The sequence below is a fragment of the Oryctolagus cuniculus genome, chromosome 20 (genome assembly GCF_051225735.1).
Source record: "Oryctolagus cuniculus isolate XC-2025 breed Fujian yellow rabbit chromosome 20, ASM5122573v1, whole genome shotgun sequence".
Taxonomy (NCBI): Eukaryota; Metazoa; Chordata; class Mammalia; order Lagomorpha; family Leporidae; genus Oryctolagus; species Oryctolagus cuniculus.
In genome coordinates this window covers 27,340,776-27,366,009 of record NC_142886.1, presented here as the reverse complement: position 1 = coordinate 27,366,009, position 25,234 = coordinate 27,340,776, and the positions used below count along the sequence as shown (strand labels likewise).

The window sequence follows — 25,234 nt, the reverse complement described above, 5'->3', positions numbered from 1 at the left end:
GGGGGGGGCGGTGTCTGGGGAGGGAGTGGGGGACGTGACCCACCCAGGCGCAGGGTGCTGGGGTCTGTGCTCCGGGCTGGCTGCGGGGGTCAGACTGCGCTCAGCTTCGGAACCAGAGCGGGGAGGGTTAACCTTTTTCCAGAACATTTATTTCCCCATCTCACCGACTAGAGGGAGGAGGAGGGGGAGGCAGCGAGAGCCTGCCGCGCCGAGAGGCTGCGGATCACAAGGCCATTCTGATAGCCTCCTGTCCCCATGGCAACCGCAACGGCATTTATCAGTTCCTTCTGCGCACAGGCACAGCAAATCTGCATTGCACATGGCAGGCTTCCAGCATTTCAAATGAAAGAGCACTTTGAACGGCTGCCAAGTTTGCAAGGAGCAGAACTGTCAGGGCTGCTTAAAGCTGGCAGTTTATACTGGGGAGGTTTTCGCTTCCCAGCATCCTCCGGGCCTGGCGAGCAGCCAAGTACTTAGCGGAAGCTAAAAAGTAACTCGCTCCCCGCCCCTCCCCCGCTCCCGCTCCCCCCGCCCCGCCCCACGCCATTCACCGCAGTGCTCTCAAAATTTTCCACATGTCCTGTGTCACCAGTGCAGACTGTACAATGAAAACCAGAGCGCTGGCTGCCCACGGCCGGGCTTTCATTAATTACAGGGGGTGGGGGCGGGGCGGGGGAGCTGGCAGGCTGGGATCAGACCCTGACAGCTGTACCTGCCTCAGCCCCTAGCCACTGGGTGTGGACGTGTGTGCATTCCTCGGCCTTAAAAGCGCATCGATGAAAATAAAAACAAAAGCAGCTTCGGAACTGCAGACCCTCGGAGCAGCAGATGGGGTGGTGGTGGTGGTGGGTGGGTGGTGGTGGTGGTGGGTGGGTCGGGCTGGGGGGCGGAGGTCTCGAGGGCTGTGTTGTTCAGATGCAACCTTTCCTAGGCAGCGGGGAGGAGCGTTGTTTCTGGGAGCTGAGCCGGGTTCTGCAGCAGATGTCACCGATGGGGAGGATGGGGAGAGGGTTTTCAACGGAAAGTTTACCAGATAGCTGGACCCGGTCGGCAGGACCGCTCAGAGCACCAGGGCTGCGCTGGCAGAAAGTGGAAATTGGCAGTCTTCCCTGTGCTGATTTTTTTTTTTTAACGAAAATCTACACTGAGATCAAGGGCTCAGGCTTTATTTTCCAGCACAAATAGAACAAAAATTGTCTGCCGCTTAGGCGGTTGGATGGAGTTCAGGAAAACTATGTCTGGCATTAATTCCAAAGTGCAGGTTTTGGTTCAAGGGAGGCCCATTAATTTCAGTAAGCTGTTCCACTAGTCCAGGCCCCGCTGTGGAGGGACTATTTATTACCTTTTGCTAACCTGGTGTCTGCGGAGTTGTAGGGAAAAGGGGAGGGAAAAGTACCTAGGGTGGGGATGTCGCCATCTCCGAGCAGATGGGGTTTGCACCGTTTCTTTTGGGTCAAGTATGACAGAGAGATTTCTAACCTGAGTTTTCTGTTATCAGTACCAGTATATAGATTTTTTTTTTTTTTATAATCTATCTTCCAATGAATTAGAGAGAGAAAAAAAAATCAGGGTGGAGAGGAGTCTGGTTTGAGCAGCTAGCTACCCACTTCCCGCCTCCTTTGGATGGCGCCCTCCCAGCCACAGGGGTGTTTTGTGCGCCTGTCCTGGGCTTCCAGGCTTCGGTCGGGCGCAAAGCCCTGACATGATTCACCCTGGCCATCGCGTCTAAAATACACCAAGACAGTCAGTTTTGGCATTTGTTCTCCCTTAGGAATTTTACTAACTGCCTTAGAAAAGCACATAAATCACTCCCCCCTCCCTTTCTTTTTTCCATGCTCCCTCCCTGTATCCCTACGGCACCCCCCACCCCAGTCCATCTTGATGTCATTTCAAAGAGGAGGATAAAAAGAAGGGATTTGTCAGGGGGTCCAGTTTGTGTGTCTCGCCAGGCCACACACACACACACACACACACACACACACATACACACACACACCCCAGCTGAGAATGTTAATCAGAATTAAAAGCCAGTCAGTACCATTAAAGCATCAAACACGGGGCCTGGAGGAGGAGGGGTTGTGGGCACTGGGGGACCGGAGAGAGAGGGAATGAAATATCATTCGGTCCCTCCGCGCAGCCTTACTCAAATAAAGGAGTGGCAGGCAGCGGTAGCCCGGATTTGGTCAGCTTGTCAAACGTCAAATTTATGGGGCTTTCCTTTTCACCGCCCCCTCCCCCGTGCGCGCCCCGCCCCGCCCCTACGCGGCCAAGTTTTGTGCGGTTCCCAAGTGTGATTAATCTCTGGCAAGGGCCAGAAACAGGAGTAGGCTTCTTGGCCTCGCGTTCCGGTAAACAATATGTTCTTGGGAAGAGCAGGGGAAGGGGGCCGAGGGGGTCATCTGTGGGCATGGCGGGGGGCGCTCCGAGGAGGAGGAGGAGGGCTGGAGGGGGAGGGGGAGGAGCCTCCTTGGGGTCGGCTGCCAGGCTTGCGCTCCCGGGAAACGCCAGCGCCCCTGTTTCGGGCGCGTGGTTTGGGTGTGGCTCAGGTTGCCTGCCCTGCAGAAGCCGAGCACACACTGGTTTCTTTCTTACCGCCACTTTTCGACGTCTAGGGGACGACGCGGGGGCACCGAGGGCTCGGAGAGGAGAGAGGGGCCCGTGCGCCCCGAGGCTATGGGCGGCGCAGGCCGGAGGGCGCGTGTGTGCCGAGCCCGCTTGCGCCCAGGGGAAACCGAGGCAGCGGCGGCAGGAGATACCGCCAAGCGGGACAGGGAAAGCCGAGGCTGCTGCAGACAAAGGGAGAGACGGTCTCCCTGCGTCAGAGCTCGCACCCTGGCATCCGTGCGGGAGCCAGGCAAACGGCGGCAGTGTGAGAGGGAACCCGGAGCCCAGAAGGCTGTGCCCTGCTGGAAGGTGTAGGGTGCAGACGCCCCGAATCAAAGGTGGATAAGCGGCTACCTTTTGGGAAAGGAACGGAAAAACACTAATAAGGGCCAGAAGCCTGCTGCTTCTCCGGTTGAAACACAAACCCATTCCTACCTCCTGCCTCTCCTTCCCAAGAACACATCCACCCAGCTCGCTCCTCTGCCCTCCATCCAAGAAGCCTCACCAGGCTCCCTTCCCTTCGGGTTTAATTACATGAAAATGCTGAACAAAACCTTGTAATTACACCCTTAGTCTCCGCCACTCAGGCCCAGCGCACTTCCTGCCTCGCTTTGTTTTTTAAAGAAGAGGTCATTGGCTCCTTTCTTTCCAAATTGCCCAAAACAACAACAACAAAAAGTAAAAGCCCCAGATAAATCCCAGGGCTAAGAGCCTCACCACCAGGGCTCGGGGAGGGAAAATCCTGGTCTCTCTAGCTGGGAGAGATGAGGAGAAAACAGCCCAAGCTGGCTGGTGTCTTGCGCAGGCTCCTAGGCTGTGGCAGCATGGGTGTCCCTACCAGAAGGGCACGGAGGCAACAGGTTGGCCACCCCTGGAGGCAACCCGCCGCGGCCCAGGCGAGGATGGTGCGCAGGGCTTAATGTCAGGCCCAGAGGGAGTTAGGGCTGCAAACGTGATTCCTGCCCGTGGCTCGCTGCCTTGCCGGAGCCCTGGGCCTCTCCACAAGGAATTTCACAGCAAGCCCCTGAAGCAGGGGAACAGGTTTGAATATTGACAGTTGGCAGGCAAGGATAGGAGGTCCCTGGAGAATAGATTGCTCCAAGTCAGTCACGTGGCTCATGGGAGTGTGGAACAAGCACTGTCTCCCATGACTCTGGGCTACTGCGTCAGAAAACTAGGACACCTAGGAGAGATGGAAGCTTCTCGATTCTGGGCTGTGCCTTGGTTCATCCTTAGATCCTCCAGCCCTGAGATGGAAAGCTCTCCCTAAAGGAACAGTTGGATAACAGAACGAACGGCAAAGGGACTAGGAACGGGGATGGGGATGGGCAATGGAACCCCACCAGGTCGGTCACCAGGCAGCTTAAGCTTCAGCTTTGAAATCAAATGTAAGCCAAGAGGACAGTTCCACAGCCACACCCCCAAAACAAAGGGGGCTAATTTATGCTGAGCTCTGGGTCTGGCCAGAGAAGGAAGTTCAGGGGTAAGCTTGGCTCCTGTCAGGCTTGGGGGCTGGGCACAATGTTTCCTGGCGTTGTAGCTCCAGGAATGCTGAGGCCAGGTGCAACCCATCTTTATGCCTGCCAGGCTGGGGGTGCTTGGAAGCAGCAGCTTGCACTGTCATTGAGTGGCCCAGCCTCCCCCACCCCCCAAAAGGACAGCACACATCCGGTGAGCGGCCACGCAGTGTGCCCTGAATTAGGTGAAGGCAGAAGCTTGTTAACTCGTGTGAAAGGATGCTGGGGCCTGGAAAGAGGCTCCTTCCACTTTAAGACAGTCCACTCATTTCCTCTTTCCTCCCTTCCTCCGTCAGCCCGTTACCTGAGTGTGTTCTAGGCCTTGGGCATCCTTCTTGGCCCCTCTGCCCAGGGCCAGGACTGTCTCAGGGGAGGCCAGGGAAACCCGGCTACCTAATGCTGCAAGCTGGATGGTGATCCATTGATGTGTAACCCCAAAACAACAAAGGGGGCTAATTCATGCAAAACCTCACATCTCCTGGGGTAGTAACCTGTGAACTCCTGTGTGTGTGTGGGGGGGGGGTTACTTTCTTGCAGTTTCTTAGAAGCATCTGAACAACCTCCCTCCTCCCCAAAAACCAGCCACTTGGCAAGATGTGAAATGGAGTAACAGGTTTGCAGCCAGACAACCTGGTATCCAGTAATCCAGGCCTCTGGGCCTGCTTTTCTGCCGAGACACCTACCTCACAAGGGCTGGCATGAGGTGAGATAACGTCTGGGCACGTGCCTTGAAGGCGTCATTATCCTGTGCACCACCACCGCCTGCATTTTCTTAAGCATATTATAACACCGCCTCTTCCATGAAGCCCAGTAATGCAGGCAAAGGGCAGGGCCACCATTCCCATTTTACAGAAACTGAAGTTCAAGTGATTTGCTCAAGGTCACACACAGCTCCTTAGGGTCTGCCAAGTCCAAGTTGAACGAGGTCATGTAAATAAACGCCCTCTCTTCCTCCCTCTCTCCTGAGTTTCCGGTTGAACTATACCCAGCCCAGGCAAATCAAAATATTTCAAAGTCCGGGCTCGTCCAGCCCCATCAGGCACGGCAGCGGCGGCTGCACACGAAGTGTACGCGCCGTGACCGAGGGACGGCCAGGCCGCGGGGAGGGGCCTCCCGCCCCGAGGTGCCGCCTTCTGCCGGCCCCAGCAGGAAAGCGCCGGCGGCAACGGGTCTCCGGAGCCTGGGAGTGGAAATCCCCGCGTTGGTGCGGCGGGTGGGAACCGGCTGGCGCTGCTGCTCCCTGCATAGCGGGGCGGAGAGGAGGGTCCGGGGATAGGCACACCTGTGGCGCTGCCGGCCACCCCGCCAGGGGGTCCGCTTACTCGCTGTCCAGGTTTCTTGGGCTGGGGGTGTTTGTTGTAAACCGAATGGATCGCTGAATGGCACCCCTGTCTGCTCTTCCCCGCGTTTTCCTCTCTAGGCCTGCTCCCTGGGCGGCTTACTCTGGGACTCTTTTTTTTTTTTTTTATTCCTCTCTGTCTCTTATTTTTGGACCTAAAAAACCACTAAAGCTTTTTGCTGAGCACAGCGCAGGGCTCCCCGGTACCCTGGCACGCGGGCAAGGAGAGGAAGCAGGGAGGAGGCAGGAACCAGACGCGACTCTCCCCACCCCTACCCGCCCTTCTTCCTCTTGCTGTTCCCCGCCCCTCCAGGAAGAAAGCAGTCGGAGATCCGATCGCGATCGCCGGCTGCGGCCCCAGTGCCAGCACCAACCACTGCGCCCGCCCTCCCTTTCCTTCCACCCAGTTTTGCACGGAGCGCCTGGCTGCCCGCGCGCCCCAGGCTGGGCAGGTCCTGGCGGGCGGCGCTGGCTCCCCTCCCCCGGGCTTCTCAGCGAATCACGTTGTTCCTGGGATTTCACGCTCGAGTGGTACTTGCGTAACCCTATGCCCTGGCCTAAGTTAATGCTTAAAAAACAAAACAACACAACACAGCCCCAAACAGGATTAATCCTTTAGGGAAAGGCAAATACTTCCGTCAGGGACCTGGCCCAGGAGTCCAAGTGGAAATCACCTTGCTCCATTCCCCACCCTCCTCCGCAGCCCCTCTGCGCGGCTCTGCAGGCCTGGGGCGCAGGCCGGCCCCGGGATTCCTGGCGCGCGGGGATCCGGGACCCTGGAGAGGCCAGAGGAGGGCTCAGCGCAGACGTCTGTTTTCAGCCACTCTGAGGCGGCTCTCAGAGGCCAAAGAACGGGTCTTGCTTCCCGCGGGGCTGAGTGTTACCAAAAAAGGCCTTTCTCTCGCCGGAGCGCTTGGCGGCGCGCGTTGCAGCGGGGTGACGCGAGGTTCAGCCCGGGCCTCCTCGAAGGCTGAGCCAGCTGGCTGCGGGAATGCCAGGCCCAGAGCACCCCGCCTCCCTGCCCCCATCTCTGCCACAACACGGCGGGGGGCGAGAGCGGGGAGGCTGCAGGGAGCTTGCAAGTGTGTAGGCGCCCAGCGACCTTCTCACCCCAAACGTGGAGCGAGGGCGCTTGGGAAAGGGCAAGGGAGAGCTGACCTGCTCCAGTTTACGGCAGGGTGAGGCTGCCAGCTCAGGCGGCGAGCAGAGGGAGGCAGCCGCAGTAGCAGGCACTTGGGGGCACCGTGCGGGCACCTCGAGCAGATCTGTTGCCAGGCTTTCTCAGGTTGAGCACCCCCACATCAGTGCGTGTTGGCGGGGGAGGGCTCCATCTCTCTCACAATCTCTCTGACACATCCCCAAACAGCTCCACCTCGGTTATGCAGCTAAGCAGCAACTGATCAACAGAAATGATGGGGATTCTTGGAGGGGGCAGGGTAAAGAGAGAGCGGTGCTTTTTAAATTAGAGGATCATGAGAGCCTAAGAAAAGTCTGTTTAAACGCCCATGGACGTCTGCTTGAAGATGCTGGTGTGTGTGTGTGTGTGTGTGTGTGTGTGTGTCTCCTTCAGTAACATCGAAGACAGAGACAGGGAGACACATATGTGTGTGCATATCAAACATAACACGGACACAGCCTCCAACTCGCTTTCTCTAGCAGCCTGGCTAGAGGGCTGTGGCTAGTTCACCGTTTCCCCAGCATTTCTGGTTTAATCAAAGGAAGGGCTGAATAAATATTAAGGTAAAGAAATGGGTCACACAGCTGAGCCGAGGAGCCCCAGGTTGCCACTCGCTCCAGGATGGTGTGGTGGGGGAGGCTGAGGCATGGCTCTTACCAGAGGAACCACTGCTCTGAGCCAGCAGGACAGGGAGAGTTTATTATTGCTGGGGAGTGCACCGTGAGCTCACTGTTTTGCAAAAACAGAAGTCTGGCTGCTTTGAGAGGAAAGAGGCGGCTCCCTAGGGCTCTTCCTTTCCCCTGTCTCCCCATCCCTAACCCCCCCTCCCCTGCGGTGAGTAGGAGGGGGGTGCTGCAGAGTGTTGGACAGGGGGATATCTCCAGAGGTCAAGGGTGGAAATATACAAATATAAGCATTTCTTGTTGCTTCAACTTAACTTTATTATAATCAACAGCAGTAAGAATGATTCTTAGGTTTTATACAGTTAACAAAGCACTTTCACGCGTTAATCAGTAACAGTAACAGTATCAATACCAATACTAACCGTAATGTGCTGACAGCTTCCTGGGCTCCACATACTGCATGGGATATTTATGTCACAGTCCTGGCAGAAGGGGAGGCTGGGGGCCCGTTAGGAAGGAGCCTTTGCATACCTTTTTATCAAAGACTGTCTGCAACCAAGAATGGGGGCTGATGGGAATTCTGAGCACCCCAAAGCACCTCCTGCAGCCCTAGCTTTTGAAAGCCATGTCATAAATCCGAGTTACTGCACTTAGAGCCATCCCCATTGGCTGCAGGCAAGTTATTTAACCTCTTTACCTACCTGGTCTGCAAGATGGGGCTACTAACACAATCTCCCTTGTAGATAAGAAGGGTCCAATAACATAGATAATGGAACCTTAATAATGTAGATAATACACTCTCAATGGAGGGCATATTAACGGCAAAGCAAGTAAACTCCCGAGTGCAGTGTCTGAACCGCAAGCTTACGATGAGAAACACATTGGAAGCTCAAAGAATCCCCCAGGTTGACAGCTGTCACTCCATTCTACAGATGGAAAACTGGAGTTCTGTAAGTAACTAGTTCAAAGTGCCAAAGGCAGTGAGTGACAGGAAATTCTAACCAGGTGGGCTACACTCTGGACCCTGAACTCTCATCACAGTGCCTCACCTCCTCCAAGCTTGGGGGCAGGGAGGGCCATTGCAATTCTCACGAAATAAAAACAGCAGACCTAATAACTAGAAAAAAAAATCCATTGAAATGCCTTAACTAGAGCTATGACATATCTCTTCTGCAATAAGCAATAATGATGAGCAATGATCTTGTAAAAGAAAAAAAAAATCATGGCCTTACTCAGCCTTCTGGGGCACTACAGAATAAAATCGCAGCACGTGAGAGCCCTTGAAGGCTGCAGCCCTACTCTTCAAAAAAGCTCTCAGCGTTACCAAATGCTGCCCCCACCTGCTTTCACAAACCCGGAAAAGGCACTCACCTGTTTGGTCTCCGGCCCCTCCCCTCCCCGCCCTCCCGCGCAGCTGTGCGCAGCCCGCGGACCGGACTGTTTTCCTTAAAGGCCTCCGGGCGCTCGTAGTTTCTCCAGACATTCAGCCAGAATTTTCATAGTTCGGCTCGGGGGAGGGGTGGCTCGCCCTGAATTCATTTAGCGCCACCACTGAAGCTCGGGTTCCTAGAGCAGGGCACAAGAACACATCGCAAAGGCGATTTCTGGAAGACTGGAAAACAGCTAATTTAACAAGTGCCTCGGCATCAGTGGTGCCGAGGCGGCTCCCCGTGCGCAGGGAGGGAGGGAGGGGCGAGGCGACTGCAGGTGGAATGGGTGGGGTGGGGGTTCGATCGCAGATGAAATGAGTAACACCTTATGTGAAATTCTCAGCGAAAATCCTGAAACAGGACATTTAAATGAGGGCCTGGGGTGGGGAGGGGAACGCGGATCGCCAACCACGCCTGCGGTTCCTGCAGGCGTTTCTACTTGGGAAAGCCGAGCAGGGAGAGGAAAGGTCATCGTCTGTTTCATTTCCACCCCCAGCCCCGGACTCGCAGCCTCAGCTCGCCCAGCCCCAGAGGTCGTACACACACACGGCGAGGGGGAGGGGAGGGCGGCGGCGCGGAGGAGGGGCCGGCGGGGAGGAATCTGGGCGTCCTGCCGCGCATGCGCCCTTCCAGAGCAACAAGTGGGCTCCACAGACAGAGGAAGTGTAAAGGGGGGGGGGGGACTGGTGCAGAGCATGGCGGTGACGTCAGCGCTCCGCCCGGGCGGCATCCCGCGCGGCCAAGCCGGGGACAGCGCGAGCCGCAGCCCGAGCAGGAGCGCCGAGACGCGCCTCCGGAACGTAGAGTAACAATCACAACCCCACATTCCGGGCGAGCGCGAGCGGGAAGGGATGCGACCCGGGCCGAGGCGCCGCGCGAGCGCCCTGCAGCCGACGTGAGCGCCGCCAGCCGCGGCGGCCCGGGGGCGGTGGGAGCCTGCCTGCCTGCCTGCGTGCGTGCGCCCCTCTCCTCGGCTCGTGTGCGTCCTGGAAACGGTGGCCGTGGCGGCTCCCTCCGGCGCACAGAGCCAGCCGCCGCCCGCGGAACGGCAGACGCTGCGGAGGGGAGAAGCGCCTCGCCCGGCTGCCACCCCCTGCCCCGGCCCTCCGGGGAAGCAGCGGCTTCAGCAAGACTGGATCTGGGCACCGGGTGGCACAGCCCTCGAGCCCTCGCCCCGGGGAGCCCGGCGGGGAGAGAGGACGCGGCTCGCAGGGGGGCCCCCCGGGGGAAAGGAAGAGGCAGCCCCTTCGCAGCTTCCACGCAGCGGCCGCGCCGGGGAGGGGGCCAAGAGGCAGCGACGGCCAGCACGGGGCACCCTCGCCCCCTCCCCCCGGGCCCGGAGCTTCCACCCTCGGTCCGCGGCACCAGGAAGAAGGCGCCCTCGCCCCTCTCCCGACACGACCGCCGCAGTAGGAGGTGGGGGCGAGCAGCAGGCTGAGCGTGTCCGCCGCCCCGGCGGTGGAGCCCCCACGGAGAGGCGCAGCGCCCGCGGCGGAGACTCGCGCTGCCTCCAGCCCCCGGGGCAGAACTTTCTCGCCCCCCCTCCCCCCTCCCCCGCAGCCGGACTCCCTCCCCGGCCAGCCCGTCCTCCCGGAGAAGGCGCCGCGGAACCAGCCCGGGCGGGGGCCTACCTTCCCCAGGGTCGGCATCATGTCGGCGGCGCAGGTGTCCTCGTCCCGGAGACAATCCTGCTACCTGTGCGACCTGCCTCGCATGCCCTGGGCCATGATCTGGGACTTCTCGGAACCCGTATGCCGCGGATGCGTCAACTACGAGGGCGCCGACCGCATCGAGTTCGTGATCGAGACGGCGCGCCAGCTGAAGCGGGCGCACGGCTGCTTCCAGGACGGCCGCTCCCCGGGGCCGCCGCCGCCCGTCGGGGTCAAGACGGTGGCCCTGTCGGCCAAGGAGGCGGCGGCGGCGGCGGCGGCAGCTGCGGCGGCGGCCGCGCAGCAGCAACAGCAGCAGCAGCAACAGCAGCAACAGCAGCAGCTCAACCACGTCGACGCCTCCAGCAAGCCCGCGGTGCTGGCCGCCCCGTCCGGCCTGGAGCGCTACGGCCTGAGCGCCGCCGCCGCCGCCGCCGCTGCCGCCGCGGTGGAACAGCGCACCCGCTTCGAGTATCCGCCGCCGCCTGTGAGCCTGGGCAGCAGCGGGCACACCGCGCGGCTGCCCAACGGCCTGGGCGGCCCAAACGGCTTCCCCAAGCCGGCGCCAGAGGAGGGACCCCCGGAGCTGAACCGGCAGAGCCCCAACTCCTCGTCGGCGGCGGCGGCGTCGGCGGCGTCTCGGCGTGGCACGCACAGTGGGCTGGTGACGGGGCTCCCCAACCCCGGGGGTGGCGGGGGGCCCCAGCTCACCGTGCCCCCCAACCTGCTGCCGCAGACGCTGCTTAATGGCCCGACCAGCGCCGCCGTGCTGCCGCCGCCCCCGCCCCACGGACTCGGCAGCAGGGGACCCCCGACGCCCGCGCCCCCAGGCGCCCCCGGGGGCCCCGCTTGCCTGGCCGGCGCCGCGGGCGTAGCGGCCGCGTCGTCCTCAGCGTCGTCCTCGACCTCGTCGTCTGTGGCTGAGGTGGGCGTGGGCGCTGGCGCCAAGAGGCCCGGCTCGGTGTCGAGCACGGACCAGGAGCGGGAGCTCAAGGAAAAGCAGCGTAACGCCGAGGCCCTGGCCGAGCTGAGCGAGAGCCTGCGCAACCGCGCCGAGGAGTGGGCCAGCAAGCCCAAGATGGTGCGCGACACGCTGCTCACGCTGGCCGGCTGCACGCCGTACGAGGTGCGCTTCAAGAAGGACCACTCGCTGCTGGGCCGCGTCTTCGCCTTCGACGCCGTCTCCAAGCCCGGCATGGACTACGAGCTGAAGCTCTTCATCGAGTACCCCACGGGCTCCGGCAACGTGTACTCCAGCGCGTCCGGGGTGGCCAAGCAGATGTACCAGGACTGCATGAAGGACTTCGGCCGCGGCCTCTCCTCCGGCTTCAAGTACCTGGAGTACGAGAAGAAGCACGGCTCTGGCGACTGGCGCCTGCTAGGGGACCTGCTGCCCGAGGCCGTGCGCTTCTTCAAAGAGGGCGTGCCCGGCGCCGACATGCTGCCCCAGCCCTACCTGGACGCCAGCTGCCCCATGCTGCCCACGGCGCTCGTGAGTCTGAGTCGGGCCCCCAGCGCGCCTCCGGGGACGGGGGCCCTGCCGCCAGCCGCGCCCTCGGGCCGGGGCACAGCCGCCAGCCTTCGCAAGAGGAAGGCGTCCCCCGAGCCCCCAGACTCGGCTGAGGGCGCGCTGAAGCTGGGCGAGGAGCAGCAGAGGCAGCAGTGGATGGCGAACCAGAGCGAGGCTTTGAAGCTCACCATGACCGCAGGGGGCTTTGCGGCGCCGGGACACGCGGCGGGGGGTCCGCCCCCTCCCCCGCCGCCGCCCCCGCCGCCGCCGCCCCTGGGACCCCATTCCAACCGGACCACCCCGCCCGAGTCGGCCCCCCAGAACGGCCCGTCCCCCATGGCCGCCCTCATGTCGGTGGCCGACACGCTGGGCACCGCGCACTCGCCCAAGGACGGCAGCTCGGTGCATTCTACCACTGCTTCGGCGCGGCGCAACAGCAGCAGCCCAGTGTCGCCGGCCTCCGTGCCAGGGCAACGCCGCTTGGCGTCGCGTAACGGGGACCTGAATTTGCAGGTGGCGCCCCCGCCGCCTGCCGCCCACCCGGGCATGGACCAAGTGCACCCCCAGAACATTCCGGATTCCCCCATGGCCAACAGCGGACCCCTGTGCTGTACCATTTGCCACGAACGCTTGGAGGACACGCATTTCGTTCAGTGCCCATCCGTCCCCAGCCACAAGTTCTGCTTCCCCTGTTCCAGAGAGAGCATCAAGGCCCAGGGGGCCACCGGCGAGGTGTACTGCCCCAGCGGAGAGAAGTGCCCCCTGGTTGGGTCGAACGTACCGTGGGCCTTCATGCAGGGCGAAATCGCGACTATCTTAGCGGGGGATGTCAAAGTGAAAAAGGAAAGAGACCCTTGAGCCTCGGGGTCGCGGCCCCCTGCGCCCCAGACCGGCTCTTTCGCGATCCGGAGGGCCCCTCCCCCGCCCCGCCCCTCCCCCCCAGGTGTAGAATTGTGAATATAACAACTGCAAAAAGTTAGTCTTCTGTATAGACGTTATTTTCGTCGTCTGTTTCTATATTTTGAAACAAAGGTATGTAGCTTCTTCATTTGGAGGATAAACTGGTTTGCGTTCAGCAGTATAATATCGGTTGAATCATTTCCATCACGTTGGTTCGCGTTGATTTGGTGGCAGAATGTTTGCCTAGGTACAGAATTAATAGCCCTTAGCAACGACTGCTGCTGGTGTGTATTTTTGTAAATGTTATGCACTCTCTGAAAGGAAAAACACACAAAAGAAAAAGACTTTTTTTTTTTTTTTTGCCAAGGCCAGTGTTGCTGCCTAAAAAGAAAAAATATATATGTTATACAATGGTGAGAGCTTCTTTCTAACCAGCCCCAAGTGTTGAAGTCTTCACTTTAGTTGGTTCATTTCTGTTTTTGTTTTGTTTTCCTGTTTAGTTTGCAACAGTGGTAAGGGGGGTGCTGGGGGGGATGGGTGTTTTCTGTTGCCAGTTCGTGGAGGGGGGAAATGTTTCGGTTTGTTTCTGCTGACCTGAATGTGCTGGGTCCTCACCGTGTTTTGTTTTTGCTTTATCGATGCACGGATGCTTTTGAACCAGTAGAGCGAAATGCTAGACATGGAGAATCTGCCGTTTGTCCTTTATACATTTCTGTAGTTAACACAACACTGTAATGTGCCTTGGAGCTTAGTAACTTGTAATAAATTCAATTGATATGAATTGGGCCGCGAGTCAGCAAGTTTGTCCTTGCGGGGCTGAGCCCGCGCAGCTCCCACGGCGGGGACAGCCTGCCCGCGACCAACGCGGAGCGCAAACGCGGGGGGGCTCGGGCAGGGGCCTGTGCGGCGGCCGCCCCTCCCCCTCGGCACACTCACCTCGGCTGGCCGGGAGACAATTGCTGACTAAGCGGTTTCTGTTTACTCTTGGAGGCCCAGCTGCGATTGGCAGCAGCGGGGGTGCTCTTGGGTGCCTTGACCTGGGAGCGTGAGTGGTCGCCGATGCCCAGGGAGGGGGGAAAGAGCTGGAAGAAAAGCCAGGGTGCTTTGCCTCGCAGGTATGGCAGGATTCACTGTTGCTGCAGGGTTACAAGGGGAATCCCAGGGGACTGGAGGCCCCCAGCCGTGTGGGCAACTGGGAAGCAAGGCAGGCACACAGCCAGGAGGGTCCCAGCTGCTTCCAGCCACACCGGCCAAGCCGTGTTCACCTGTGCATTACAAGTGTGTTTCTGTCCTGCTTCTTATAGTGTAGAGGCAGGAGGCTTGGTGGGAGGAGAAGAGGAGAAACCCAAAGGCAGTTCTTGAAGCCTGGGTTACCTGTGACAGTGAAACCCATCCCCCCAGGTGCAGAAGTGCAACTGTGCACCTACTCCACTTGGTGGCTGCAGGTGGAAGGGCCAGGCAGGGCGTGCTCAGGCTGTGCCCCCTGGGCTGACCCCAGACGAACCAGGGGCAGGCAAGCAAACCTGTTTTGAACCTTGGACTTTTCCTGGGAGGCAGACGGAAGAGTGAGGAAGCCAAACAAAACCGGGCAACCCTATCTGAAACCATTCCTGGCCACACCCCATTATTGGGCGGGGTGATCCCCAGACTGGAGAGTGAGGGAGGAAACTTGGCGCCCCCGCCCCACTCCCATCCCAGAAGGAGCAGGAGGGAGAGGGCTGGGGATGGGCGCAGGCACGTTTGGGGAAAAAATCACCGGTTAGCCCAGAACACCGGTGGAAGTTAGGCCGGTGTCGGGACTTGCTGCTAATAACAGCCTTTCGGTTTCTGTTCCTGCTTTGCTGCCACTGTCCCCCAAGTGGTGGAAACCAGGCCCCTGTGTGTGTGTGTGTGTGTGCAGTCTTAGTCCTGGTGCAGGGGAGGTACCTGCCTCACCTCTTTAAGAATCTCCCCGCTTATAAATAGATCTTCGTGTCAGCTTCCTGCAAATGCGTCCTTGCATTTTCATCTTTTGCCAAGTGTTGTATTGGTGCTTATGAGTCATGAAACCTATTTTCATCCTCCAGGGGTAATTAACTTGGGGTGATAATGCATAGCAGACTGCCGGAAGAGTTAATTCCAAAATCCATCCTCGCCTGGCTACCAATCACACATTTCACTGGAAGGTCTGGGTTGGCTTTTCTCTTAAGCTCATTAATAAAAACCAAGCCTGTTTCGCCTGGAAGAGCCTTTAAGATGCTCCCAGCGCACATGCTCTGAGCATGGGGAACGCTCAACAGCCTGAGAATCAGAGAGGGGGTCACAGGCGGGCGTTGTTTAACCACTGCTGGAGGAGGGCACAGTGGTGCAGCCATGGCCTTGAACGGTTTGGAGAAACGCAGATGTGTGCGTTACCTGTCTGGGAGCGGACCCTGGGAGTGGTGTCCGAGGGCTCCAGCTGGGAGGCTGCCTTGTTATCTGCCTCCATGTGCATGTGGACTGGTGCTGGCCTGTGACTGTCACCTTGCTTTGTTTGGTACGGTGCTCAGCAGCTTCTAGGACTGCAAGGCCCATGACCACTGGGACACACAGGTAAGGAAGGGGACCTGCCGGTAAGAGCGATGTCCGCCCCTCCCTGCGGCTGGGTGCTATTCTTAGCAGGAGACGGGTGGTTGTGACAATGAGGCTTCCAGCAGAGGTGGCCAGTTGGGTTTCAATGAAGAAGCCTGACTTGAGGAGAGAGGAGGGAGAGGATGGGAGGGAAAGAGCAGAACTCAGGCTGGAAGTGAAGTCTAATGGTGCAGTTAATTAAAGTTTACCATAGCCAGGGGCACTGAACAAAAGTGGTGCCCCCCACTCCCCGTGTTTTTGAACCACGTGACTTTGCTCTGCTCTGGCCCATGTTCTGGGTGCTTGATCCAGTTTTGCTTTGATCCCTCGCTGACGGTTTCCACGTTGGAAGCCTCCGGGAGCATTTTCCTCGCCGGGCACAGAGGAGTCTCGTGGGTTCTCAGATTCAGGGCCAGGCCTCTGGGTGATCCCAGGCTCTACTCTTCTCCATCTCACTCGCTCAGCCAAGATGTTCTAAAACCCACATTGTACTTGCAGGCATCGTTTGTGCAGCGCATCCAAGCCATGGGGTGGGACCGTGAGGATTCAATCCAGCAGCTTCGAGAGAACAGGAGGAGCCACGGGCCACACCAGCAAAGGCTGCTCCCACGCCCAGGCCGAAGCGCAGGCTTCCAGGTGCATTCTGTGTGCATCCAGGCTGCGCTGGCTGATGGAATGAGTCCTGAAAGTCACTTTGGTTTTCTTTTAGACTTCGTCAAATCAAGGGAGTGGGAACCAGGAACAAAGAACGCCAGGTTGTGATGTGATCCAAACCCAGGCACACTCAGAGTCCACGGGGAAGGATGACCACAAATGTGGAACAGTCATCTAGTGAGGTGTTTTCTAGACTTGTTAGGGTCGGAGACACCCTGGGATTAATAAGAAATTACACAGCTTTCCCAGGAAAATATAGGCACCCACATACATGTGAATGCACATGCCTTTTTCTTCATTAATATGCATTCCATGTATCTCTTTTGAAAATTATTTTATTTAGTTGCGAGGCAGAGAGATTGTGCTCCACACTGAATACCCACAATGGCCATAGAGGGGTCGGGCAGAAGCCGGGAGGTGGGAGCTGCATCCGGGTCTCCCACACCTGCGAGGATATGCGTTAGCAGGGGAGCTGCAACCTGGGGCAGAGCTGGGGAAGGAAGAGCAGGCACTCAGATATGGGATGGGGCAGGGTGGGGGGGGGACATCTTCACTGCTAGGCCAAATGCCCCTGTATGTATTCTAACTTAGATAATAAATCCCTTTGTCTTGAAATCCAAGAGATGCAATGGGGGATGACAGTACAACTGTAACATCTCAGGATACTGGGATGCAACCAGTGTTGCTTAATTTCTAAAGGAACTTACATATATCCATGGAACTTGAAGTCAGAACCCCAGTCTAGGGCCTGGGAGTCGTGGTACAGCGGTTTAACCCACCACCTGCCACACCAGCATTCCATCGGGGTGCCAGTTTTGAATCCCGGCTGCTCCACTTCTGATCCAGCTCCCTGCTAATGTGCGTGGGAGAGCAGTGGAAGATGACCTAAGTGCTTGGGCCCCTGAGCTTCCTCTGGGAGACCCAGGTGGAGTTCCAGGTTCCTAGCTTTGGCCTGGGGCAGCCAGTGGAAGATCTCACTATCTCTGTCTCTCCTTCTCTCTCTCTGAAACTCTGCCTTTCAAATAAACAAATAAATTTTTAAAAACAAACAAAAGAACCCAAGTCTAGTCCACCACCTTGTGAAGGTAAGGACTCCCAGGCACAGAGAGACGAAGTCACTTGACCTTGGTCACACAGTGGTGGAGTCTGAGCTGGATTTCTTTTAAGAAACAACTGTAATGGAAAAATTTAAGGTCACTGTGTTAACCAGAGCCTTCTTCGAGAAGGGATGCTGATGAGCGGGACAAAAGAAGAGTGAGTACCTGGTGGGGTGAAGCCCATTATTTTTATTACTTTTGGAACACAAGGACCGAGCATTTGACCCTTGGTCTCTTGTAGCCGTACTTTTGGGGAAGGGGAAGTTCAGAGAAGTTTCTAGAGTTCTGACTATTACTCATAGATGTTAGGTGAAAATTTTTTAAAGATTCATTTTATTTTAGTTACTTGAAAGGCAAAGTTACGGGGAGAGAGAGAGAGAGAGAGAGAGAGAGAGAGAGAGATGGAGATCGTCCATTTGCTTGTTCACTCCCCAAATAACCACAACCGCTGGACATGGCCAAGGCTGAAGCCAGGAGTCTGGAACTCCATCCACGTCTTCCACATGCATGGCTTCACCAGGTAGGACAGCCTGTGTGCTGTCTTGGGGTTGAATCCAGGAAAGCTCACCTCTACCTGGGAGCTGTACCTGTGAGCCCCTACTTTAGGCTCAGAGAAGTGTCCCTGCCTCCCTACTGATGTCCTGCTGACTCTGGCCCTTGCCCACTTCAGGCCTTGGCTGTGTAGCCATCAGTTCTCTTGCACATCTGAGCACTGCATACCCTTGGCTGCCCGCTGCCTACAGCATAGAATCCAAATTGCCAAGCACAGCAAGCAAAGCTCACCACCATCTCCCCACGGCAGGAGGAGGCTATTTTAATTTGTAAGAAGCATTCGTGCGCACGGCCGAAGAAAAAGAAATCAAGGAGCATGAGGTGATACTCCGCAAAGTCAGCCTCCCCCTTAGCCAAGGATCTGCTCCTGTTCGCCATGGTTCCTGGGCTGGGAGGGGTGTGTGCCCTTGGCCATGCCCAGTGAGTGCACCTGCACTACCTGTGAGCTGGGGTCCTTAAGGAAGGCTTGGGGTTCTTTGGAAGGAAAGGGGGGAAGAGGGTGCCCTGGATGCCAGCTGTCCCCGCGGTGTCCAGAGCCTTCCTCACTGACAGCCACATCCCACTCCCTCTCCCACCACAAACGTAGGCCGGTGAAGCCGGGCTGAAAGGAAGGGGGGAGGGAGAGGAAGTATTGAACGGGCCTCGGAGTCTGACAGCGGGCCAGCGTCCTCATGTGCAGGGCCTCCTGGGTCACGGTGAATTCTCCAGGGGTTGTGCCTGTTCTTCTCCTTAGACAGGAAATGCACCAGGAGCTGTTATCACTGACTCCACCTTACAGTGAGGCCGCGGAGACTCCCAGCCCCTGCCTGGCCGCTCTGCTTCCCCCACCCAGGGGGGGACAGGCACACCTGCCCTCACTCCCTGCTCCCCAGCTCACACTCCCCAGCACCGACTCCGACTCTGCCTTGGGAGAAGTGAGCCCTTGAGGTCCAGGGCCACGGGCCATGGCTCTGGGGAGGTCCGACTACATCCGGGAACAGGTTTAGGTGTCTGGGGACATGGGGCCAGCGTCCTGGGAGAGGCGGCTGTGGAATGCGGGCCACGTGCACCCGAGGGAATTAACTCTGTGCCCCTGGGTCTCGGCCCAGACGGTCATGTGACCCCTCCCACACTCCCCACCGCCCCCTGTCTGCCCGCAGCTGTTGCCTGCCGCGCTCCGCTCTCCGATTTGGGGAGTTGCCAACCTGTCCACTCTGGTGCCGGCCCTCTGGGACCAGGACCATTTCCCCAGTGGGAGAGGGAGGCGGCAGCAGGGAGCCCGCGGAGGCGCTAAGGGGCCCCTGCCTCACCCGGAGTTAAACTGTCTGGCCAGGCTGCTTGCCAGGAAGCAGCTACTACAGCTCCAGGCCACCTGCAGCTCCTCAGGGGCGAATCTTTGGCTGGTGACACCTACTTGGCCTGGCCTCCCCCCACCACCCACCCACCCCTGCCCCCAGGGAGGGGCAGCAGGTGTCCGCCAGCCATAGCACCTGTACCTGGGGGACAACCTCTACCTCCTTTTCTTAATTTTTTAAAAAAAGATTAATTTATTTATTTGATAGAGATGGAAAGAGATCTTCCATTTTCTGGTTCACTCCCCAGATGACTGCAATAGCCAGGGCTGGGCCAGGCTGAAGCCAGGAGCCAGGAGATTCATCCAGGCCTCCCACGTGGGTGCAGGGGCCCAAACACTTGGGCCATCTTCTGCTGCTTTTCTCAGGCCATTAACAGGGAGCTGGATCCGAAGTGGAGCAGCCAGGACTTGAACTGGTGCCCCGATGGGATGCTGGCATTGCAGGTGGTGGCTTTTCCTGGTGTGCCACAGTGCCGGCCCCACCACCTCCCTTTTCTCAGTTCTGCCTGGTCCAGACCAAGCCCTTCTCCCTGGAAACCAGCTAAATTAGAGCGTGCAGCCTTCTCCTTCCAGCTCCGTCCCCACCTGTTGCCAGGGGCGCCTTAACGGCTGCACCGTGTGCCTGGCCCAGGTGAGCCGCTCTTCTGCCCTTGCTCTCACTTGGCTCAGATCCCCCGCCACCGTGACCATCAGTGCTGGGAGGGGATGTGCAAGCAACAAACAACCGCGCTACTGTTGGCCAGAGCTGTGACCATGGGCCCACAGCAGCACAGCTAGGGGCATTGCGGGGAAAGACTTTTCCCGGAAGCTTGGGCCTACTAAAGAAAGAGAGAGAGGAGAGGAAGGGGGCTGCCGGTAGAGGTACAGCCCAGGAGGCAGGAGGGCCACGTGCGGCACAGGGGCTGGGAGCTGCATTGGTTTGGCTGCAGCGTGGGGACAGCTGGGGCAGGACTAACAGGCAAGACGTGAGCTCTGGACACTAGCCTGAGGTGCCATGGGCCGCTGAGCTGGGGTGGGGGGAGACACCAGGTGAGCAGGTAGACATGCAGGTCTGGCCTCCCCAGACTGTCTGGGCAGGAAATGAGTGTGCTTTCCTATTTTTTTTTTTTTATTTTTATTTTATTTTATTTTTTTTTGACAGGCAGAGTGGACAGTGAGAGAGAGAGAGACAGAGAGAAAGGTCTTCCTTTTTGCCGTTGGTTCACTCTCCAATGGCCGCCGCGGCTGGTGCGCTGCGGCCGGCGCACCGCGCTCATCCGATGGCAGGAGCCAGGAGCCAGGTGCTTTTCCTGGTCTCCCATGGGGTGCAGGGCCCAAGCACCTGGGCCATCCTCCACTGCACTCCCTGGCCACAGCAGAGGGCTGGCCTGGAAGAGGGGCAACCGGGACAGAATCCGGAGCCCCGACCGGGACTAGAACCCGGTGTGCCGGCGCCGCTAGGCGGAGGATTAGCCTAGTGAGCCGCGGCGCCGGCCCTATTTTGTTTTTTATTTGAAAGGCTGAGAGAGATCATCCATCTACTGGTTCACCCCTCAAATGTCTACAACAACTGGAGCTGGACCAGGCTGAAGCCAGGAACAGCTGGCGCTGGTGGCATCCCATAGCTCAGCTGCTCCGCTTCGCATCCAACTCTCTGCTAGTGGCCTGGGAAAGCAGTGGAAGATGGCCCACGTGCTTGGGCCCCTGCCACCCATGTTGGGGACCTGGAAGAAGCTCCTGTCTCCTGGCTTTGGCCTAGCCCAGCCCTGGCCATTATGGCCATTTGGGGAGTGAACTAATGGATTCAAGATCTCTCTCTTAGCCGGCGCCGCGGCTCACTAGGCTAATCCTCCGCCTTGCGGCGCCGGCACACCGGATTCTAATCCCGGTTGGGGTGCCGGATTCTGTCCCGGTTGCCCCTCTTCCAGGCCAGCTCTCTGCTGTGGCCCGGGAGTGCAGTGGAGGATGGCCCAAGTGCTTGGGCCCTGCACCCCATGGGAGACCAGGAGAAGCACCTGGCTCCTGGCTTCGGATCAGCGCGGTATGCCGGCCACAGCGGCCATTGGAGGGTGAACCAACAGCAAAAAAAAAAAAAAAAAAAAAAACCTCTCTCTCTCTCTCTCTCTCTCTCTGTAACTCTGCCTTTCAAATAAATAAAATAAATTATTAAAAAAAAAAAGCTGTGGCAAATGGCAGCTCCAAGGTGCTGTCCTCTTGGTGGGTGGCAGCCAGAATATGGCTGAGGTCCCTGAGGGAGACATTCATAGAGAGAAGACAGAATGCAGTGAGCAGGTGCAAGACCTTCCAGGGCTGCAGGAAGAAGAGCTGCTAAAGAATGAGCAGCAGCAGCGAGGGGAGGGCCGTCACCGGAGGTAGCGACCCACCTGCCTAAGGGGACCTGCCGACGAGGTCACAGATGGGGCCGGGCGCCGGCGAGGTACAGGGAGACAGGGCCGGGAAGATAGCCACAGACCGGGCAGCAGGGAGCTTCCTGGAGATCTGGATCAGAGAAGTGTCCGCAGAATGCAGGGGGCAGGGGCAGCAGCTCAGATCCGGGGGTCACGGGGACAGGGGGTAAAGTATGGAGACAGTGGAAGACCAGCTCGTGTTAGGGTCTTCGCTCTGAAGGGGGGGAGAGAACCTGGCAGCCAGAGGTGGAGATGAGGTGGGGTGGGTGGGGGAGAGCTGATTAGATGCAAGGTAGGAAAGAGAGGTTGCATTTATTAGAAGGGAGATGGTAAGCAATGGATTGACTGCCTTGAAGAGGGTAGGCGCCCTCCGGGAACGGCAGTGCAGCGAACGGCAAAATCATGTTTGTAAGTTACCTTATAGGGCGCCGACCATGTGCTGGGGACTGTTCCAAGCGTTTGATGAACCCCCCAATCCCATAGCAACCCTGTGAAGAAGGGGTTCTAACATTCCACAGGTGAAAGAAGCCAGACGCAGAGAGGTCACGGAGCTGCCCAAAGTCACGCGGCTCACAGAGGGCATTGCTGGCGTGCCAGGCAAGGAGTCTGCAGAGATGTGTCCTGGCCAAGAGCACAGATTCAGAGCCAGACTGCCTTGTGCCCGTCCCGGCTCCTTCGCCAACTTGCTTCACCCTTGGGTCCCGTGGGTCTCCCCTGGGACGATGGGCATGGGAACGGTGCCCATTCATGGTCAGTGCCCATGGAACTCTCAGCACGGGGCTTGGCACACAGACAGCATGGTGGGGCCGGCACTGTGGGCAGGGATTCAGTCACTGCCTGTGACGCCAGCCTCCCATATCAGTGTGCCAGTTCAAGTCCTGGCCGCTCCGCTTTGGATCCAGCTCCCTGCTGATGTGCCTGAGAAAGCAGCAGAAGATGGCCCAAAAAGTGCTTGGGCCCCTGCACCCATACGGGAGACGTGGCATTCCCAGGGAATGAACCAGCAGGTGGAAGATCTCTCCCCAGGCCCCAATTCTGCCTTTCAAATACATAAATACACCTTTGAGAAAATGAATAAAAACAGAAAACACAGGTGAAGGATTGGTTCAGGACACTGCTCTGGGAGTGGAGGGAAGAGGCCGGCATGGGGTGATGGCCTGTGCTACAGTGTGCTTCTACTCTGGGTCTCTCCCAGGCCAGCCAGGGCTCCTTGCGGGCAGATGGAGGAACAGCGCATGGCAGAGCCAAAGGTGCCTGTGGGCCCCTCCCCCCGGTCTTTTCACTCTGTAGCTTTGGAACCTTCTGCAGGTTACTCTAAGGGACTTAACTTTCCCCAGGCCCTAAGGGGCTGTGTTGAGGATTGAATAAGATCAGGGGTGTGGTCAGGTACCCCTGGCTCAAAGCCAGGCGCCAAGTGACACAGAGCAGCTGCCTCCTCCTCCCATGCAAACCTTGAAGGAGCTCCCAGCAGGCCAGGCTGTGTTCTAGAATGAAATGGTGAGCGTGAGCTTGGTCAGAAGCAGAAAGAGGGGAGGCGGTGGGGGCTCTGGGTGGCTCCTGGTCACTCGCCATGCGACCCGCAAGCTGGGAGGTGATGGGTCAGTGGGTGGTGAGGCCTCGGGCTCCGTGGAGGACTCTTGGGGCCCTGGAAACCACACCCACGTGACTGCTGTCTGGGATATCTGACCTCCGAGTGTGTTTTGGGGGATAACGTGGATTGGGCAGGGCTGGCTTTGTGGGCGTGGCAGGTTCCATATTCAGAGAGGATGGTTCAGCGGTTACCATCTTGCAGCTCTTTTTGAAAAGATTGGTTGATTGATTTGAAAGGCAGAGAGAGCGAGAGAGAGAGCGAGCAAGCGCGAGCAAGATCTTTCTTCTGCTGGTTCATTCACAAATGACAGCAACAGGTGGGGCCAGACCAGGCTGAAGCCAGGAGCCAGGAACGTCATCCAGGTCTCCCATGTGGGAGGCAGGGACCCAAGTACTTGAGCCATTCTCCGTGGCCCTCCCAGGCGCATTAGCAGGAAGCAGGATCAGAAGCGTGGAGTAGCCAGCCTCCGATACCGGATGCAGCATCCCAAGCTGTGACCCAACCCACTGTGCCACACCTCCCGCTCCTCCAACTTGCAATTCTTAATCATTTTGAACAAGGGCCCCTGCATTTTCATTTTGCACCTTGGGCCCTGAAAATGACGTAGCCAGTGCTGGTTCTGGGGCCTGGGGCACTTGTCTGTCTCCTGGCCCACGATAAATGCTGGAAGCTTTATGCTGGCACCGGCAGCTGCCCCTGGTAGAAGTGGAGAGCTGCGAGGCTGGGTAGAGCAGTGGGGAGCCGGAGGCCTTGTCGGTGCAGAGGCCTGGAGCAGGGGTGAGGTGCAGAGCCTGGCTGTGCTAGCCCAGAAGTTTCTCCTCCAAGGGATGCCGCTGTGGGCTCAGAGCAGCGGCTGCCTCCTCTGCTTTCTGATCCTTGACTTGCCCTTTAGCAGCCCTGAGAGCTGCAAGGTTAGGGTGCACCTCCCACTCACCCACACCCCAGTCCAAAGTAGAGGACATCCGAAAACCTTCAACTAAGGACCGGGAAGTCCAACAAAGTCCTGATTTTTCCCAGGATGACTACCTTCCTTGCTGTTTTTGAAGTACTAAGTGTTAGCCTTGAAAAAAGCAAACCCAAACACCTTGCTGATGCCCTTTCACTGCTGGAGGCCTCTGTGCGGGCTTCAGCTGCCTGTTGGGTAAGCTGGCCTCGCCTGCCCCCTCCCTGGTGCCAGAGCAGGGCAGAAGCCTGGCTTGCAATACCAGGGCATTGGGCCACTCTGCCCAGAGACTTCCCCCGGGGAGAGGGGAGCTCTGGACCAATCAGCCCCTGCCAGGGAGTTGACGTCAGGCAAGCCCAGAAGGTTCCGCTGCTTCTGCCCCTGCCAATAGGGCTCCTCCCCCATCCCCCGCCAGAGCGGTCAGGGCCAGCCTGGGCCTCCTTCCAGTCCTCCAGCTGGCTAAGCACGGCTGGGCCGAGTTAGTACCCAGGCCGGCTGCCCTTCACCCACACCTGTTGGGCAGGTTCCCTTCCCCCGCCTCCATCCAAGCCAAGGACTGCCCAAAGCCACTGCACCTCCTACCGTGCGGGAGGGAGCCAGCAAGGGCCACGACCTCATCCGCAAACTGGCTTGTGCTGATCCTGCTTGTAAACGCTGGTTAGATATAGCCGCGTATCTGGGAAGGACAGGGCAGGAGGCTGCGGTGACGGGGGGCCAGAGCGTGCAGGCAGGGCGCTGTGGGCCAGCAGGAGGACCAGGCCCCCTTGGCACAGTCGTGGAGAGCCATGGAGAAAGCGGCTGTGCCGGAGCACTCTGGACAATTCCAGGTGGGCGGCACCTGCGCCAGCACTTTATTCTGCTGAGGCAACAGGCCAGACCCGGGCAAGGTGTGCACAAGGGCATCTGCGAACAAGGAGCAGGTGGAATAGAGCCCTCCCGGCCTGGTTCTGGCTGCTGCCGCCCTCTCCCCCACCCCCCGCCGCCCTGCTGTGGATCCCCCTGCTGAAACTCTCCCCGGCAGGCAGTCCGGATGCATCCTCACCACCCCCTGCCCACTCTTCTCCTGTCTTCCCTTTGCCCCTCCGAGGGAACAGTTACTGAATGCCCAGCAAGTGCCATTTGGCCTCCTTGCTAAGAAGCCAAAGCCGGGAGGCTCCATGTCCCCAGGAGGAAATGTCTCAATGTGAGCGGGAGAGGGGAAGGAGCTCCAGTCACGTGTGGGCTCCTCCCCGCACCGGTTTCCAGCCTTCCAGCAGTCCTGCAAAGCACCAGGCATACTCCGTGCTGAGACTGAAGGGCTGGGAGTCCTTTTAGAAAAAGATCTACTTCACGTGTTTGA

At 58.5% G+C, this 25,234-nt stretch overlaps 2 protein-coding genes and 1 long non-coding RNA gene across 3 annotated transcripts in view; 2 read left to right on the top strand and 1 right to left on the bottom strand.

Annotated features, from left to right (window-relative positions):
• Positions 1-10,455, bottom strand: part of CIPC (CLOCK interacting pacemaker) — a 66,644-nt gene extending 56,189 nt beyond the window's left edge. The window contains exon 1 of the mRNA XM_089322422.1: positions 10,322-10,455. The gene's annotated coding sequence lies outside the window, so the exon portion shown is untranslated. The remainder of the gene's footprint in view (positions 1-10,321) is intronic.
• IRF2BPL (interferon regulatory factor 2 binding protein like) lies at positions 10,341-13,530 on the top strand. The gene has a single exon (XM_008272001.4). It carries the CDS (start codon positions 10,341-10,343, stop codon positions 12,705-12,707), a length of 2,367 nt encoding a protein of 788 aa, XP_008270223.3. The 3' UTR covers positions 12,708-13,530.
• Positions 13,531-14,969: 1,439 nt separating this feature from the next.
• On the top strand, positions 14,970-16,607 carry LOC138847170 (uncharacterized). The gene is made up of 2 exons (XR_011384817.2): positions 14,970-15,320; positions 15,837-16,607. It is a non-coding gene; the product is annotated as an uncharacterized LOC138847170 (long non-coding RNA).
• Positions 16,608-25,234: the final 8,627 nt, after the last annotated feature.